At 42.0% G+C, this 16,406-nt stretch overlaps 1 protein-coding gene across 2 annotated transcripts in view; it reads right to left on the minus strand.

Moving 5' to 3' along the window:
* Positions 1-16,406, minus strand: part of NELFA (negative elongation factor complex member A) — a 73,815-nt gene that overhangs the window by 26,795 nt on the left and 30,614 nt on the right. For both annotated transcript variants that reach the window (XM_084845026.1, XM_084845027.1), the window contains exons 2-5: positions 10,073-10,244; positions 6,291-6,452; positions 5,142-5,231; positions 1,958-2,088 (exon numbers count right to left, since the gene is read on the minus strand). In XM_084845026.1, coding sequence (XP_084701152.1) covers positions 1,958-2,088; positions 5,142-5,231; positions 6,291-6,452; positions 10,073-10,244 — 555 coding nt within the window. The remainder of the gene's footprint in view (positions 1-1,957; positions 2,089-5,141; positions 5,232-6,290; positions 6,453-10,072; positions 10,245-16,406) is intronic.

Consider the following 16,406-nt stretch of genomic DNA (forward strand, 5'->3'; position numbering starts at 1 on the left):
AGTTATGTTATTGAATTATGCATGATACATTTCAGGGTCTTAAGATAGCAAAGGAAGTTTAGTTTTGATAAACAAAAAAGCATTGCACATACTTCAATTTTTCTAAAACATTCCACCACCCCCACTGCTTAAAACTTTCCAGAAAGTTTACATTTTTATTTCTGGTGTACTAAAAAACACCTCCAGGCTGTGAACCTGAATGACCAGAGAAAAGAAGACAACCGTGTCTGTGAGTATTTTCCCCTCACAAGATCACAAGGCTACAAGCCAGTATTACTTCCTGGGCTTCAGCTTCACCCTAGACCTGATCCCATACAGATAAGAAGAGTTAAAGAGGCTTGAACTCTACTCTGGCTTGCCTTTTCCCACTTCAGGGGGAGGAGTACGTAAGACCTGCAACAGTCACTGTAGCTTTGGAAGATAGACAATGCCAGTGGCAGGTCAGGAGACCCATGCACCTTCAATCCTCACCGTGACAGACACATCCCCACCCACACTGCTTTTTGTTGGGAGCTGTAGAGTCAGTTAGAAAGGGAAGGAATTTATTGTTCAGTTAAACTTAGTAATAGCTAAAATGGAGTTAATATAACTTTTAAAAACTTGAAGTTTTTGAAGAAGAAACACAATGAAGAAACTCTTGCATGTACTACATGTAAAGATTATTAAAGGCATAAGAATATAAGAAGATCAGACCAAAGACCTTTGCCACTGTGGCCAACCAGACCCTTATGGGAAGCCCACAAGCAGGTCATGATTACAACAGCATTCTCCCGCTCATGTTCCCCAGCAACTGGTATACAGAGACATGCTGCCTCCAATACTGGAGGTAATATATAGCCATTATGACTAGTAGCCATTGATAGGAGTTACTGGAAGAGAAATTGGTTAGGATTAATACATCACAAACAAAATGTTCAGGTTAGAAAACAAGGGCTTTGAATAGTAACAAATGAAATACATTGGTTGGAAAAAAATTCAAATAATATGCCGACATTTATTATTACTATGGGCCAATAAAAATGCAGCTAGTGATCTATTAACCATGGTTAAGAGATCTGTAGTCTATTACCAATTTGTAAATTCCCACAAGTCAGTTCATAGGTCTTTAAGTCAGGCAGAAAAGGCTCTCAGTGGTATGAACGAGAATCAGAGTGGAGAGATGTTGAGCGACTGACCTCCCAGCCACCCTGGGCTGACCACCCTAGTGTGTTCCCCAGCTGAGCTGACTTCCTCTTTTGAGGGGCAAATGTGGCTAAGGCATCAAGGTAATTTAAAAAAACTATTCATACACACACACACACACACACACACACACAGAGCCAATGACACTTTATAAATTAAGTTTGAAAGCCAATGTAATCAACTACGGAAATTTATAGATTATTGGATCCCAGTTTAGATTAGGCAGATAATGAAAGGATTTTTAAATACACTGTAGAAAAAACCTAATAGCAAATACTGGGGGTCAAGGAGGTATCATTGCTTAGTTCTACCCAAGTAGGTCATTGGTATTCCTAGCTGTATACTATACACAGTATCAACTCACAGTGAGAACAGGGTGGTAAAATCCATCCATAGACAGAGCTTTTACATAATGTAAAGGAAGAGAGGCAAAATAGGCTCAGGTGGAGCCAGATGGCAAGCAATCAAGCCTTCTTCTATCAGGGAAACAAGGTCTACAGTATTTTGAGATGCTCTGTAAACAGAATGTGGCGATGATGATGACACACGGTCCTGCTGTGGGAAAAGTGGCCTTGGGTGGTGCAATCAGCAAGCCCCCCTGTCCAAAGCTTCCAACAACAGCCACTGTCAAGGAACAGGCACCCAAAGCTATATGGACTAACAGTTTGTCCAAATATACATGTCTGAATGTTTATATAAATCTGTGAAGAGAGTGAACTTCTGATCCTGGGGAGGAGTGAAGGAGGAAAACACACTTTTAAAAAGGTGTATGTACCTTTACTCCTCTCTCTTTACGCAAAGGAGTTCTTGAGGGTGGAATGGGAGTTCTATTCCCAGCAGGACTAAATACACTCGGAGCTGTGGGATTCCTGAACGGAGCTTGTTTCGGTATTCCTTTGAGTGGAGCTAAAAACAAAACAGTAAGGAGGAAAAATGTAATTCACTGATATCAGCGATAAGACCACTCCTCTAAAGAATGCCAAAACCTCTCAAACAGCACTAGTTACATATTTTGATCAATTTATCACATCCTTTATCCAGAGTATCAACAAAACATAGCCATTATGCTTAAGACTGACTAAAATATTAAAACATAAGCCAAATGTTGTCATACTTCACAGAGGATATTAAAAACAAAAAAAAACTTATTTGCATTGTTTCACAACACATTTTTGCTTGTTATTACAATCTAAAAAGTATATATATTAATTGTACCCCATCAACTGTCAAATACTTTTATTAATGTATTTCTATAAAAACAGAAAAATATAGGTGTTACTTCAGCAGCCCATGAAGACTCGGGGGAAGAATGTTTAAGACATCATGTACAAAAACAGAAGACGCCTCACTGCTAGAAGTTACCTCCTAGAAAGACCTTCCTTTCAAAGTATTAGAGTGAAGAACATTATTCAGTTTTACAATCTCTTGTGGGGGTGGGCAGATGGGGTTCCCTTCCAACTCAAAAAAGACTCAGCGATATTGCTGTAGACTCATAGAGCCGATATAACCAGTGCTGATTCCACTAGGAGAAGCCAAGCACAGAGAGGCTCTTTCGGGCTGGTAGAGAGCACACTGCCTTACAGACAAAGCCTCATGAGGCAGCACAGAAATATATCCCAACATATGGATAGTGATATCTTCGCAAAGCAGGAAGGCTGCACCAGGTTCCCCTAATGCAGCTCTCGCTACACCTGACAACCTGGTGAGAAATCCAGAAACATCACCAGTGCCCAAAAACCATTCTGTCATCTTCCAGCCATGACTGCCTGAGCTAAAGGGAGGGGAGGATGCTAGGAGGCAGCTATCCTGTAGCGGCAATGACAACGGCTGCCTATTGTTCTGTGTGCAATGTGCAAAATGCATACATAATTTTAATTGAGGGGAGGGGGAAGAGAACTGTGCCCTATGTATCAAAAGTTTGGGAAAACACTATTGTATGTCAGCTCCCCAACACAGAGGCAGGACAGTCAGAATCCAAACTCTCTGGTATTACTGAGATCACAACATAAAGCTGCGCACAAAACGCAAAACACAAGAAGAAACATGTTGAGCCATCTTGGATGGCTTAGTAATCCATCCGTGATGGCCCATCCATTCTTCCCGATAAAAAATATTGCAGCCTATGGCACTGTTAGCATGAGAAGAAGCAGCTGTAGCAAGTTCTGACACAGTCAAGCAGAGACAGAGACAGAGACAGAGAGAGGGAGAGGAGGAGGAAGCAGCTGCCACCGCCACACAAGGTGAAAGGACAAGAGTTGATGTTGCAATTAAAATATATGCATTGCGTATTGGGGGGGGGGGGTTAAGCCACAGAGATTTGGAATGTTTGCCTATGTACATGCTGTTATTGCCTGAATCTTGTCTGTATACAGCAGGCAGAAGATGTGGTCATGAACACATATAGATATGTATGAAGACAAAAACTCAGGAAGAAAAAGGAAGTAGGAAGCGAGAGATTGTGAGGGGATAGATTAATGCATTTTCTAGGAACACACGGTTAACATTTAATAAATTGCCAGGACTGAAAAAGAAGAAATAGGTTTCTGAAAGGCCAACATGCATGAAAAGCTTTCACCCAACTCCATCCCCTCCTCCTCTGTCTTTTTAACACAAACTCAGCTTTTAAATCTCCATGTATGTCAGCATGTCATTTGAGTAGATGGGCAATTGCTCTTAAAGCCTTGGAAATATACAACCTGTCATAATGGTTTACCTAAGTACCTTCTAGGAAGCTGGACATCATGCTTGAGAACAAAAATTAAATGTTGTCATTTTAATTGAAAACTCTATGGAACGTGTATAGAATGTCCAATGCAGAACTTTGTTCACCGATATCCTAAGAAGCCTGCATGCCCTTTAAAAAAAAAAGTATATTTTCCTATTCTCTTACCACATAATCATGCAGGTCCTATGTTTTTCTTAGAAATCCAACACACATTTTTGGAGGAAAACATATTCCTCCCAATGAGTGGACTAGAAGATGCAATGACAAAAGACTATATTAAAAAATCTGGTTAAACTATTTAAGCCAGATAAGAATCATCTTTGAAAGGGGCCACTGTGAAAATTTGATAGCAATGATGTCCAGCCTTATCTGTGAGGCCAAAAAATATTTTGTTTTGAAGTTGGAATTTTCAGTATTCTAAGATAATGCAAATGACTGAATTCCAAAAGGCTTTGGGGGCTGCAGGATTAAGCATTACAGAGCAATCCTAAGGTGGAGAGGGGGGAAGTCCATACCACAGGAACTGCCACCTGCTACGCCCTACCAGCAGTCAGTTTTTCCTCCCCACCTCCCCAGCTGCCTTCAGTGGGAGTATGTCAGGCTGTTTTGGATATGTGTCAGAGCGGAGCCGGCCTTAGGGGTGGGTGAGCTGGGCAGTTGCCTGGGGCACCGAGCTGAGAGCTGAGGTCAGTGCTAAAGGATTTCAGAGGTCGTTGATGTTCCGCATAACACTGAAGAACTGCATTTTTAGTTTCTACACATCTTCCAGGAAGGATGCCCACCCACAAGATTGGTAGGCAGGCTTATGATTGGTCCATGACAAATAGCCCTACAAAGCTGAGCACAACGGGGGGGACGGGGGGACCAAAGGCACCCTTCACCCAGGGCACTATTTATCCTATGGCCTGCCCTGGGTCACAGAATGAGGTAGCCTAGGATCCTATATTGCCCACAACACCAATACCCCCCTATCTGTCCCCTTTTCAGTCCCACTGCCAAAGGAGCTTCAATGCTGGGACACCAACAAAAACCTCTGCCACTGTTCGGGGATGACTCAATGGGCAGACCTCCATCACCACCACTGAAGGGAAGGTCTAGAGTATCCTATATCCCTTGGAATGCCCTTCCAGGAACAATAGGTTCACACGTTTTATCTTTCAAATACTTCCTTCAAAATAGTGGTTTTTAGGTATGAATTGTTTATATATAAGTAGCAAGAAAAATTATGTCTTACTTGTTGTATCAATTTTTTTGACCAACCCCCTTCCTTTGGCATGGAAAGGCACTCCAGCTGTCTTCTTGAGCTGCTGTGCAGTTTCAGTAGCTGGAAGAATAACTCTAATTAATACTCACCTAAAAAGTCCCATTCTTAAATAGTGCTTTAACACAACAATTGAAACATGAGCCTATCCAGAAAGAATCTCAATAATTTACAGACTAAGTTTACATACAGAGTTCCCACTTTCTAGGGCCGTATCTAAAACAGAAAGAATTCCTAGTCCCAGAAAATCTGCATGTTTTCCATTTTAAAGAATGCTGACATTGTTCTAAGCCACTAGTTTTCAACTTTCAGATCCACCTGTGTGAAAAATGAGACAAACTTTTAAAGGTTACTGTGTATGTCTATCTTTCTCCTTCTCAATCTCGGATGGCCAGATGCAAAGGAGGACAGAATTCCCGTACCTTTAATAGTTCTGTAGAACAAGAAAGAATTTCAACATACGTAGCTTGTCAGTCAGAGATGAAAGAAGCAAAATCTACACCTGTAGAAATTCTCTGTTCTACATTTCTACAAAAAGTAAAAGGTCCTCTTCACCTTTGCATTAAGGTTTGCTTTTTTCTCCTCTCTCTTTTGCTTTTTCTCCCTTTTTCTCCTTTAAAAACGAGGGGGGGGGAAATGAATGAGAATGAAAAAATAACGGTATTGCCACTGGAATGACCCATCGTAGATCAGGTTCTAATCTACCAATTGAAGATCAATGTTCTAAACCACAAAAGCATCATAACCTTGAATTTTATTCTTCTGTATAAGTTGAATATTTTTCAAAAGCACAGTGAACAATATTAAGAATATCCTGCTGGGTATAGTCTAGAGAGCCAGTGTGGTGTAGTGGCAAGAGTGTTGGACTAGGAGCTGGGAGATCCGGGTTCTAGTCCCCACTCGGCCATGGAAGCTCACTGGGTGACTTTGGGCCAGTCACAGACTCTCAGCCCAACCCACCTCACAGGGGTGGGTTGTTGTTGTGAGGATAAAATGGAGAGGAGGAGGATAATGTAAGCCGCCTTGGGTTCCTTGCAAGGGAAAAAAGGCGGGGTATAAATGCAATCAATCAATATCCCTCATGTTTTTCTAATCTATATCCACAGCTGGCTTGATACTTACACTTCTGCAAGAGCTCTGCTCGGAGAGTGGCACTTTTTGGTTTCCGTTTCAGCTGGAAGTGTTTCACTGGAGGTGTGAGGGGTCCAGCCAATGTGGTCAAGGCATTTTTATTTAAGTACTGGCATTCCAATGGCAACATGGCTGATGTTTCACATTCACTCACTATATAAAAGTGAAGATACATAGGAAATAAGTTCTTATAACCACCAATAATAAGAAAAGCTTTAATAGCTTAGGTACACAACCATACATTTCTTTAAGGTATTAATCATAAAGGCAAAATGCCTTATTCTCTATTGCACCAAGTTATTTCTGTCTTGTTCATCTCACAGCTCTCACCCTTCAAATAAATTTAAGAGGTAGTTGCCCATCCTCTGAATTGTTGCTCTGCCACACTACCGCTCAGCAAACAGCTCTGTACCTCCCTAGTCCAAGCCCCATGTACAGATGGCTTACCCTGTCCTGTACCAAGTCAGACGCATGCATAGCTCTCTTTCGTTCTTTTATACCCTCAAAAGGATGGTAGCCATTACACTCAAAACGGAGACAATGGCTGGGTTCACACGATCAGCGGAAGAAACAATATAATATGTGTTGTTCTCACCCCCGCCATTTGCTTAATTACCCGTGCTGCATTGCGGGTTGCTGTGTCGTCTGAACCCAACGTGTGGCACGGCAGGAGTAGCTTCTAACCCACCCCACAACCTATGGCTTGTAGGAGGGGTTGTGGGGTGGGTTAGAAGTCACCCGTACTGCATTGTTTCCCCTCGTGATCATGCGAATCCGGCCAGTGGAGACATTTGTGGAGCTGCCATTGTACAGTTATTTGCCTCTCGCATGTTTGCTAGGGAACTGCTACACATCCCAGGGGAGCTGACAATTACAGGGGTGTATTATTCTGGGAAGGAAGGGGGACTTACATGCCATATTATCTAGCTGCCAGTGATCTGGTTTGAAAGTAACAGCAAGCCACCGTGGGTGAATTACCCCACAGGTCTTGTCGTTTTCCATTTGAAAAATTCAAGCTGCCAGGGGCACACTGCAACTTGTCATTATGTCCGAACCCAGCAAAGGTGAGTTGTTGGGATGGTTAACAAGCCACCCAGAACCCATGGCCTGTTTTAGTTGTGGGTGGCTTCTTAGCCACCCCAACAACCCACCCTCTCCAGGTTCATACGTAACAACAAGGTGCAGTGCGCCCCTGCTGCAGCTTGAATTTTCAAAATGGCAGCCTGATCCACAACAAGGAGCCCTGAAATTCACCCATTGCGGCTTCCCATTACATGCAAACTGGGTGGAAGACTGTCAAGGGCGAAAGATGAGCTACCAGCAAACTTTTAATGATTTCAGAAAGAATGCAGATGTCTGCCTTTTGAGGAATCTTGCCATTAGGCTATCATATTCTGGTTCTCAGCTGTTCCTACCTATAATGCATGAGCTATTTACAGCAGACATGCAAAAACTAACTCACATAATTATTCATCCATAATCCAAAAATGTACCTGGAACTTAAGTTGAATGACATTTGACATGAAAAAATGGCAATATTCAAAAGCCAACTGAAGAATGTTTCAATCATCCAGAACACTGTGCTGGTGACCTCAAAGCCACTATACTTCCACACAAAGGCTTCAGAAGTGGTTCCAGACTTAAATTATTGAACTAGAATTTATCAACAAGTTCAGATTCTACTCAGTCTGGACTTAATCAAGACTGGAGGTATCATTTCCACTATGGGACAGTCATTGTTCCTTCTGTGTGTGTTAAATTAGCACAGTGACTGTACTGCATTTCATGTCCGTTACAGCCTAATTTTTACAACCTTTTTGCCATCTGTATCTATATGTATATATACAGCTTAGGATAACACCATGCACCTGATAAAGTGGGCCTTAAGTACTAAGTGTTTAAGGTACCAAAGGATTCTCCTATTGAATGCTGGCACTGTAATTGCATGTAAAACCAATGAGTGTGCTTTTATGCCCACAGCTCATTACTGGGCTGGTAACCTGCCCCCCATTGATACCAACAACAACTTCCTTCAAACATTTTCGTAAACTGTCTTGAAAGCCTTGAGTAACGGAAAGACAGAACATAAATAATAAAATTTCTGCAAATTCCAAATATGATCTAAAACTACAGAAATGTGTGACTCAACAGGTTTACTTCAACACAAGCCCCACTGATTCAAATGGAATTTCCAAGTGTACCATTACAGAGATGACTACTGGCAAAATAGGAAACAAATATTCAATAACCTTTATAAAACAAAAATGACATTTTCCAAGAGGACAGCAAATCCTGAAGTCACGCTTACTAAAACCTTATGAATTTGGCTGTATACAATTGGAGAGATTAATAATTATGTTTGATTTAACTATAATTTCAACACAGAAATATACTGAAAAGTATTATGAGTACTTACTTTTTGGAGCTTCTGCAAACCTCTAATCTTGCCTCCTTCAGCACACAGCCCACAATAAAATGTGCAGAATGACTGAGCCTCAAAAAGGATGTCACTTGCTGTTACATCTCTGCACACATTACTGCTCTGAGTGAACCTCCTAATTGGAAGCATATAACTTAGGGTGCACATGATGTAGGAGAGCCATTGTGAGAATCTTCCAATAAACAGAAATGCAGGATGGGAGGAGAAAACAACATGAACCATGGTGCTGAAGTGTTAACCCTTTTTTTCCCTAGGCCATTTTGTTGATTAAAATGCCCCACAGCTGCTATTTTCCCCCACAGGAAAAACATATCTGTACATTTCTCGCTGTGGAGCAAACAACAGCTTTAGGAAAGCTATTGTAAAATCAGGAAAGCAGCATTGGTCCCAACCCTCCACCACCCCAATGGCTATTTTAAGGTGGTGGGGAGAGAGAGAGGAGAGATCCTCAATACAGATCTCCAGTGTCACAACTATTTTAGCCCCTAGAACAGAATCATGCAGTAGGTGACGGAAGGTAATTTTGGCACTTCTCTGCATCAGGAAAGACTGGGTCCTTCAGTCACTCCTAAGGCAAAGTCACTGTAGAATGACCTGCCCTCTGAGGAGGCATGCCTAGAGCTTTACTGCTTTCCTAACAGCTTTAGTTATTTCTCACAGCACACTAACAGTTCCCTCAAGTCACACTAGTGTAGCTCAAACACTGTTTGGGAATGACAGCAAATGTATTGTTATTGTTATTATTATTATTAACCAATACAGTTAGGAAATGTGGTATTATGAAACACAGTTCCACTGCAAGACAAAAAAGAATTGTTCTTTTCAATTCTTAGCAATAATAACAGTTATTGCTAAAGGGCAGGATATAATTATTTAATATTCAGTTTAGATGCCCAAGAAATCCCCAGCATTTAATCAGTTAACTAATTAATGGTGGCTTATTATATGAATAGATTTCTATTTGTAGATCTCCCTCATGTGTAAGCTTGCCAGTTTTAGGGATTTAGCCACTTTCTCGGAGTCTCCAGGGGATGTGGCAAAGAAGAAGGCTTTTTTAATAGCTCCATACCATGTCCATCAGGCTTTACCCTTGAGCCAGCCAGCCAGCCAGCCAGGCTCTGCCAGCAGTCAATGTCCTCTGCCATAGGCTGCTACACTACACCTTTACATCACTAGGCTCCACCTCTAAGGTTCTGCCTTCCAAGTCTCAAGATTCAGAACACCCAACAAGCCTACTCATTAAGAAGAAACCCTGCAGGATAAGGACCCAACCTCTTATTTACAAAGGAAACACAATACTATTACAGAAGAATTTACAAGAAAGATGACTTACCTTTTTCTCGCAGTTCTCCTAAAATATCCTGAACATTGGGATTCTGCTCTTCCAGATCAAGGTTAAGGGAGCCAATATCTGGAAAGGATTTTAAAATATCAGCCACCATTAAGACCCAGGGGTCTGGATCCAAGGTAGCAAGCTGGATAATTTCAGTCAGTGCACCTTTCATCTAACAAGAAAGAGGGGAAAAAATCAAGAGTGGAATGTTCAAAGCAAGTTAGAGCTGGTTTCTGAAAACTTTAATAAACAGATCTAGCCTGTAGCCCCTAAATGTATTAGTTTTTTAAAATTTATTTTAAATTATTTTTACTCCTGCTTTAAGAGTAGAAACCTCTCATGGTGGTGTACGGGATTTTAAAAAACATACACAAATAAGCAATAATATACAATAAAATGCTATAAAACACTATAAAAACAGATTATACCAACAAAACCTACAGCCCAGATTATGGGAAGGCCAGTGAAAACCGATGGGTGTTCAGAACGTTGCTGAAGACTTGCGAAGAAGGAGCCTGTCAGAAGCCAATTCCAGAGGTGCAGGGCCACCACTGAATAGGGCCCTCACCCTTGTACTCTCCAGCCTAACTGCCCTTGGCAGCAGGCAAGTGAGAAGGGCCTCTGTTGATGACCTCAATGTGAGGGCAGGCTGGTACAGGGGAAGGAGGTCCTTCAAGTAACCTGGGCCCAAACCTTTTAAGTCTTTAAAGATTAAAACCAGCACTTTAAATTGTGCTCAGAAATGCACTGGGAACCAATGCAGCTGGTGCAGTATCAGTGTCATATGATCAGACCTCCCAGCCCCCACCAATATTCAGGCAGCTGCACTCTGCACCAACTGACGTTTCTGAACCATCCTCAAAGTTTCAACTTCAAGAAGCAATCAGTGATTCCGAAATAGAGCAAGACCTGAAGAGTTGCTCACTGTGCATTATTAATTAGAAAGTGCAATCAACATCCCTGGCACTGCAGAATAATATAAGCAATAGGCCAAAAAAAGCCCACATCAGGGCAAGTACCACACAGAGGTACATGCCCTGATGAGCTTACAATTTAAATTTCAACAACAGCAGACAAAAGGTAGAGGCCAGGGTAACAAGGAATACGTCTGAAGAAATTATGATGATGAAAATAAAGGATGCAGTTCAGGGAAATGTCTGAACTCAATTCCCACACTTCTGATGGCTTACGTTTCCCACCAGATTAATTGCATAACCCAGCTGGGGGAAAACCAGAGTTAAAATGCTTGCCGACAGCATCCTATCGTAATCCACCAGAGGACAAGACGCTCGCAGTGCAGTAAGGTCTTGGGTAGTAACCATTTAAAAAGGAGGGAATGACGCTGCGTAGGGCTGTAGCTCAGTTGGTAGTGCACATGCTTTGCATAGAGAATGTCCCAGGTTCAACCCCTGGCATTTCCAGAAAGGGCTGGAGAAACTCCTGCCGAAAATGTTAGAAATCCACTGCCAGATGCAACCCAGTCTGCACATCACAATTAACTATGGGTTAAACAACCCATAGTTAGCCATGGATCCACTGGAGCAAATGAGTGTGCTGCTTCCCACGCTCTTGTCGCTTCTGCTTTACATCTAGTTTTGTAGACAGCCCTGTCCTGGGTTGTTGTCGTGATACGTGAAACCAACACTCAGGGTTGTTTAGGGTTAGGGTCAAAACCCAGAGTTTTAACCCAACAATCGCCCATGGTTCCTGGGTTCCTTACAAAGCTGGATGAAAAGCAGAAGCAACTAATGCACAGCAGGCAACACATTTGCTCACTCCCACTCTACCCTAGCAATTCATGGGTTGAACCCATGAATTGCTGTTATGTGCAAACCAGGCTAGTGTCAACCAACTGGGCTAGACTCTACATGAGGAGCTTCCAAGGGGATGGATACATTGGTGTTGTTCCATCACTGGAAGGGAAACTACTGGTGAAACAGATTTCCTGTTCCCATGCAGCCCACCTCAAACCTCCTCAAAACGAGAGACCCTCCGGAGCAGATTTGGGGGTACATGCAGGAGGGAGGAGAGAATGGGAAAGTCCTGTTGTGCAACAGGGCTTTCACTTATACAAGTGCAAGTGTGCTTGTGCAATCTTGGATCCAACCCACCGTTCCTATTAAAGAGAACATTAGACTATGCCTAGGCTCTGGAACTCCCTTCCAAGGAAGGCCCATCTCACTTTCGCACTGATAACCTTCCTTTTTAGGCAGGCATTTCACATGCGATTTTTATTTGTTGTTTTTAATCTGTTATTTGAATATCCTAAATATTTTGAGTGCTGTTGCATTTTTATTCTCTCCTGGGTTTTCTTCTTTTAATGTTTAATTATTTGCTTTTAAATTGTAAGGGTGTTTTTAATTGTTAAAAGCAAGATTTCTACTGTAAGCCACCCTGAGCTACAAGGAGGAAAAGTGGAATATAAATATTTCAAAATTAATAAAAAACTATACATAGCATTCTGTCTTGATCAGAGGAATCATGAACCCTGTTTCCTGAGAACTGTCAGAGACCAACCATACCAGATGCCTTGATGGCACTGTTAAGCACATTCAAGGCACAGCTCATATCCTGGCACTGAAAGGCTCTGTTGGCTCCATTTCTTTGAACTGGCTTCTAATGTTATGTATATTTTGCTGTCCAGATAACCCAGTTTCTTATTTGGGGGTGTTAAAGCAGGGTTACAAATATACTGCACTGATTGCCCAGATGCTTCTCACCTTTTTCTGCCCTGCTGTTGTAGCAAAGTACACAGCAAGGATGGGAAAGGCAGTATACCCTGGTGACTACAGCTGTAAGCCAGTGTTCAAAGTGTGTGAAAAACGCAAGTGGGATGGTTTCATTTCAAATTAGATCAGATAATTTAGATCTCAAGACCTACTCTTTATATTTAGCTTGATGAGCCAGTGTGGTGTAGTGGCAAGAGTGTTGGACTGGGACTTGGGAGATCTGGGTTCTAGTCCCCACTCGGCCATGGAAGCTCACTGGGTGACTTTGGGCCAGTCACAGACTCTCAGCCCAACCACCTCACAGGGTTGTTGTTGTGAGGATAAAATGGAGAGGAGGAGGATAATGTAAGCCGCCTTGGGTTCCTTGCAAGAGGAAAAAAGGCGGGGTATAAATGCAATAAGTAAATAAGTAAGTAAGTAAGTAAGTAAGTTAAAAATGTTAACTTTGCAAGCCCTTGACAACTAGCTTGTTGTAAAATACTGATAAGGTGGCCTGAGCTAAATAATTATTGAAATTTATACCAGATGATCAAAAACATTCTGACAACAGAATCTTAAAGAGATTTTATAACTCCAAAGGCTATCAGTGGCTAAGGGAAGGGAAACGAAAGGCTATCAATGGCTAAGGGAAGGGACTCAGCTGACTCCCTTTCTCTATGAAGAGAGAGGCATGAAGAAATGTAAATCTGAGCTGGGATAACATCAGGGAAGGAAGTGGTGCTTACTTTAAGAACATAAGAAGAGCTCTACTGGATCAGACCAAAGCCTATCGAGTCCAGCATCCTGTTTCCAACAATGGCCACATGCCGATGGGAGGCCACAAAGCAGGATATGAGGGCAATAGCCATCTGCAGGTGTTTTCCATCAATTATTAGCCATTAATAGCTGTTGGTTTCAAAGGCTATTAATTCAACCAAAGACAGAACACCATTTTAAACAGCAGATGAAGAAGGCACCTGACTCAGCCATGTGCTCCTCCATGTGCCAGCTGAGTCCTTCCTTTTCGATGGCAAGCAACGCCTGAAAGAAGTGTCCGACTTGGTTGTCATTTGGTGAAATGGCTCCTCCAAGCATCAGCCAAGACCCTTCCCTTCACATACCACTTGCTGCTCCAATCAGGACGACAAGCGGCACATGAAAGAGGTGCATGACTCAGTCAACTCTTGGAGCAACTGCTCCTCCTAGTAGAAGCCAAGTCCCTTTCTCCGTGCAAAGAGAAAGGAAAAATGGGCAGGGGAAAATGGGAGTGGGGGGTTGAACAGGGGAAGGAAAAATGGGCTCAGTGGTGGTAGGTCCCCATTCCCCTGATGTCATCCGGCTTGTCCAATTGGTCAGGGGGGCAATCTGGCCCCCAGACTAAAAAACGTTCCCCATTCCTGGTTTAGAGGTTTTTCCTGTTTGGAAAGAAAAACATTTAGTTTCAATCCAGGATTTGATGGTTGATTATTTGGATTTACTAGCCAAGATGGACGGTTTTAGTTCATCTTTCAGTATCCTCACACTATCCTATCTTCACACAGCTTGTAATTAAGTTTAACCATCTTCATGTAAAGACAGATTTTGAAGCCTGGATTACAGAATCTTCTACATGTAATCTCAAATAAAAGCTTGTATTGTATAGACCTGGCTTTTTCTTTCTAAAACAAGTGGGATAGATATTTAAATCATATACAATATAAAGAAAATATATTTAAGATCATTTATCAGTAGTAGTTAACACAACATTGACTCTAATGTCAGTGGTATCTGCTGAAGATGCCATTCTCCCTATGCTGACTTTAGGCATATTTGGGGGGAATGTCTAATTCAAAACTACTTAAAGAATACTGTGGTTGTAATCCCACAAATCACAGAATATCCCATTCCTCCTGATCCTAAAATAATTAGATTTGGCTAATAGAAGGAAGAGATAGAAATGGAACCAGAAGATCTGCAATTAATCAGCTGCAATCCAAGACACACTACAGAGGAAGCCCCATTGAACAAAGTGGAATTTACTTCCAAACAAGGATAGGATTGCACTGTTTATTAGTAGCTGCTAGAATTTGTACCACTGTCCACTGGAAAATATTACATCCTCCACAAATTTCTGACCAACTTTTAAAAACCTGGGATATTTTCTTATTAACAAAATTAACCTACTTCTGAAGGCATTAATTCATGAACCAAGCTGACGGGACAGAGCTGATACCTGAGTCTGCCACAGGGTCTTGTTCCTAAGCCTGCATCTCTGCCATTCTTGAACAAAGGAACTTCAAAGACAGATTTCAATGTGAAAGAGTTCAGCTACAACTCATCCCCTGTGTGTGCGCGCACGCACCCAGAATTCAAGATAATACCTCATGCTTCTGATGAAGTGGGCTGTGGTCCACAAAATCTTAAGCCATAAAAAATGTGTTAGTCTTTAAAGTGCCACAAGACTTTGTTTTTAATTGTTTAAATGTTTTTATTTACTGTATGGTTCATAGAATCATAGAGTTGGAAGATTCCTCTGAGATCATCTAGTCCAACCCCCTGCTCAACGCAGGCTTTGAATTGCAGGGTGCAGCTACATCATCCCGGATGGATGCTCATCCAGCCTCAGCTAAATACCTCCAGACAAGAACCCACCACCTCCTGAAGTAATCTGTTCCACTGCTGAACAGCTCTCACTGTTAGGAAATTTCTCCTAATGTTTAGCCAAAACCTGCTTCCCTTCATTTCCAGTACTTGGTTCTAGTCCTGCCCTCAGAAGCAACAGAGAACAACTCTGGCCCATCTTCTGCAGGACAGCCTTTCAGATATTTGAAGACCAACTATCATGTCTCCTCTTAATCTTCTCTTCTCCAGGCTAAACATACCCAGCTCTTTCAACCATTCCTCGTAGGACTTGGTTTCTGGACCCTTCATCATTCTGATTTCTCTTTTCTGTACATGCTCCCAATTTTTCAACGTCCTTCTTAAAATGGGATGCCCAAAACTGGTCACAGTATTCCAAATGCAGCATGACTAATGCAGAATAGAGTGGAACTATTACTTCCCATGATCTGGACACTATGCTTCTGTTAATGCAGCTCAAGACTGCATTAACTTTCTTAGCTGCCACACTGCACCGCTGGCTCATATTCAGCTTGTGATCCACTGACACACCTAGGTTCTTTTCACATGTACTGCTGCCAGCTCTCCCCCATCCTATAGTTGTATCTTTGATGTTTTTGTACCTAAAATCAAGACTGTACAGTTATCTCTGCTGAATCTCATCTTGTTAAATTCATCCCAATGTTCCAGCCTGTCTAGATTCTTTTGAATCTTCAGCCTGTCTTCTATGGTGTTCTAAGCTATCGCTCCTTGCTTTGTATCATCTGCAGATGTGATAAGCAACCCCTCTACACCTTCATCCAAATCATTTATAAAAATGTGGAACAGCACAGGGGCTAGGACAGAAGCCTAAGGCACTCCACTTAAGACCTCCCTCCAGGAGGATGCTGAGCCATTAATTAGCACCCCTTGAGTACAGTTACTCAACCAGCTGTGGATGCACCTAATTGCAGCATTGTCCAACCCATATTTTACCATCTTCTCAAGAAGGATATGGGAAACCAAGGTATGTCCACAGCATTCCCATG

Source organism: Heloderma suspectum, chromosome 3, assembly GCF_057233095.1.
Source record: "Heloderma suspectum isolate Gila_16-S chromosome 3, 16-S_ref, whole genome shotgun sequence".
NCBI lineage: Eukaryota > Metazoa > Chordata > Lepidosauria > Squamata > Helodermatidae > Heloderma > Heloderma suspectum.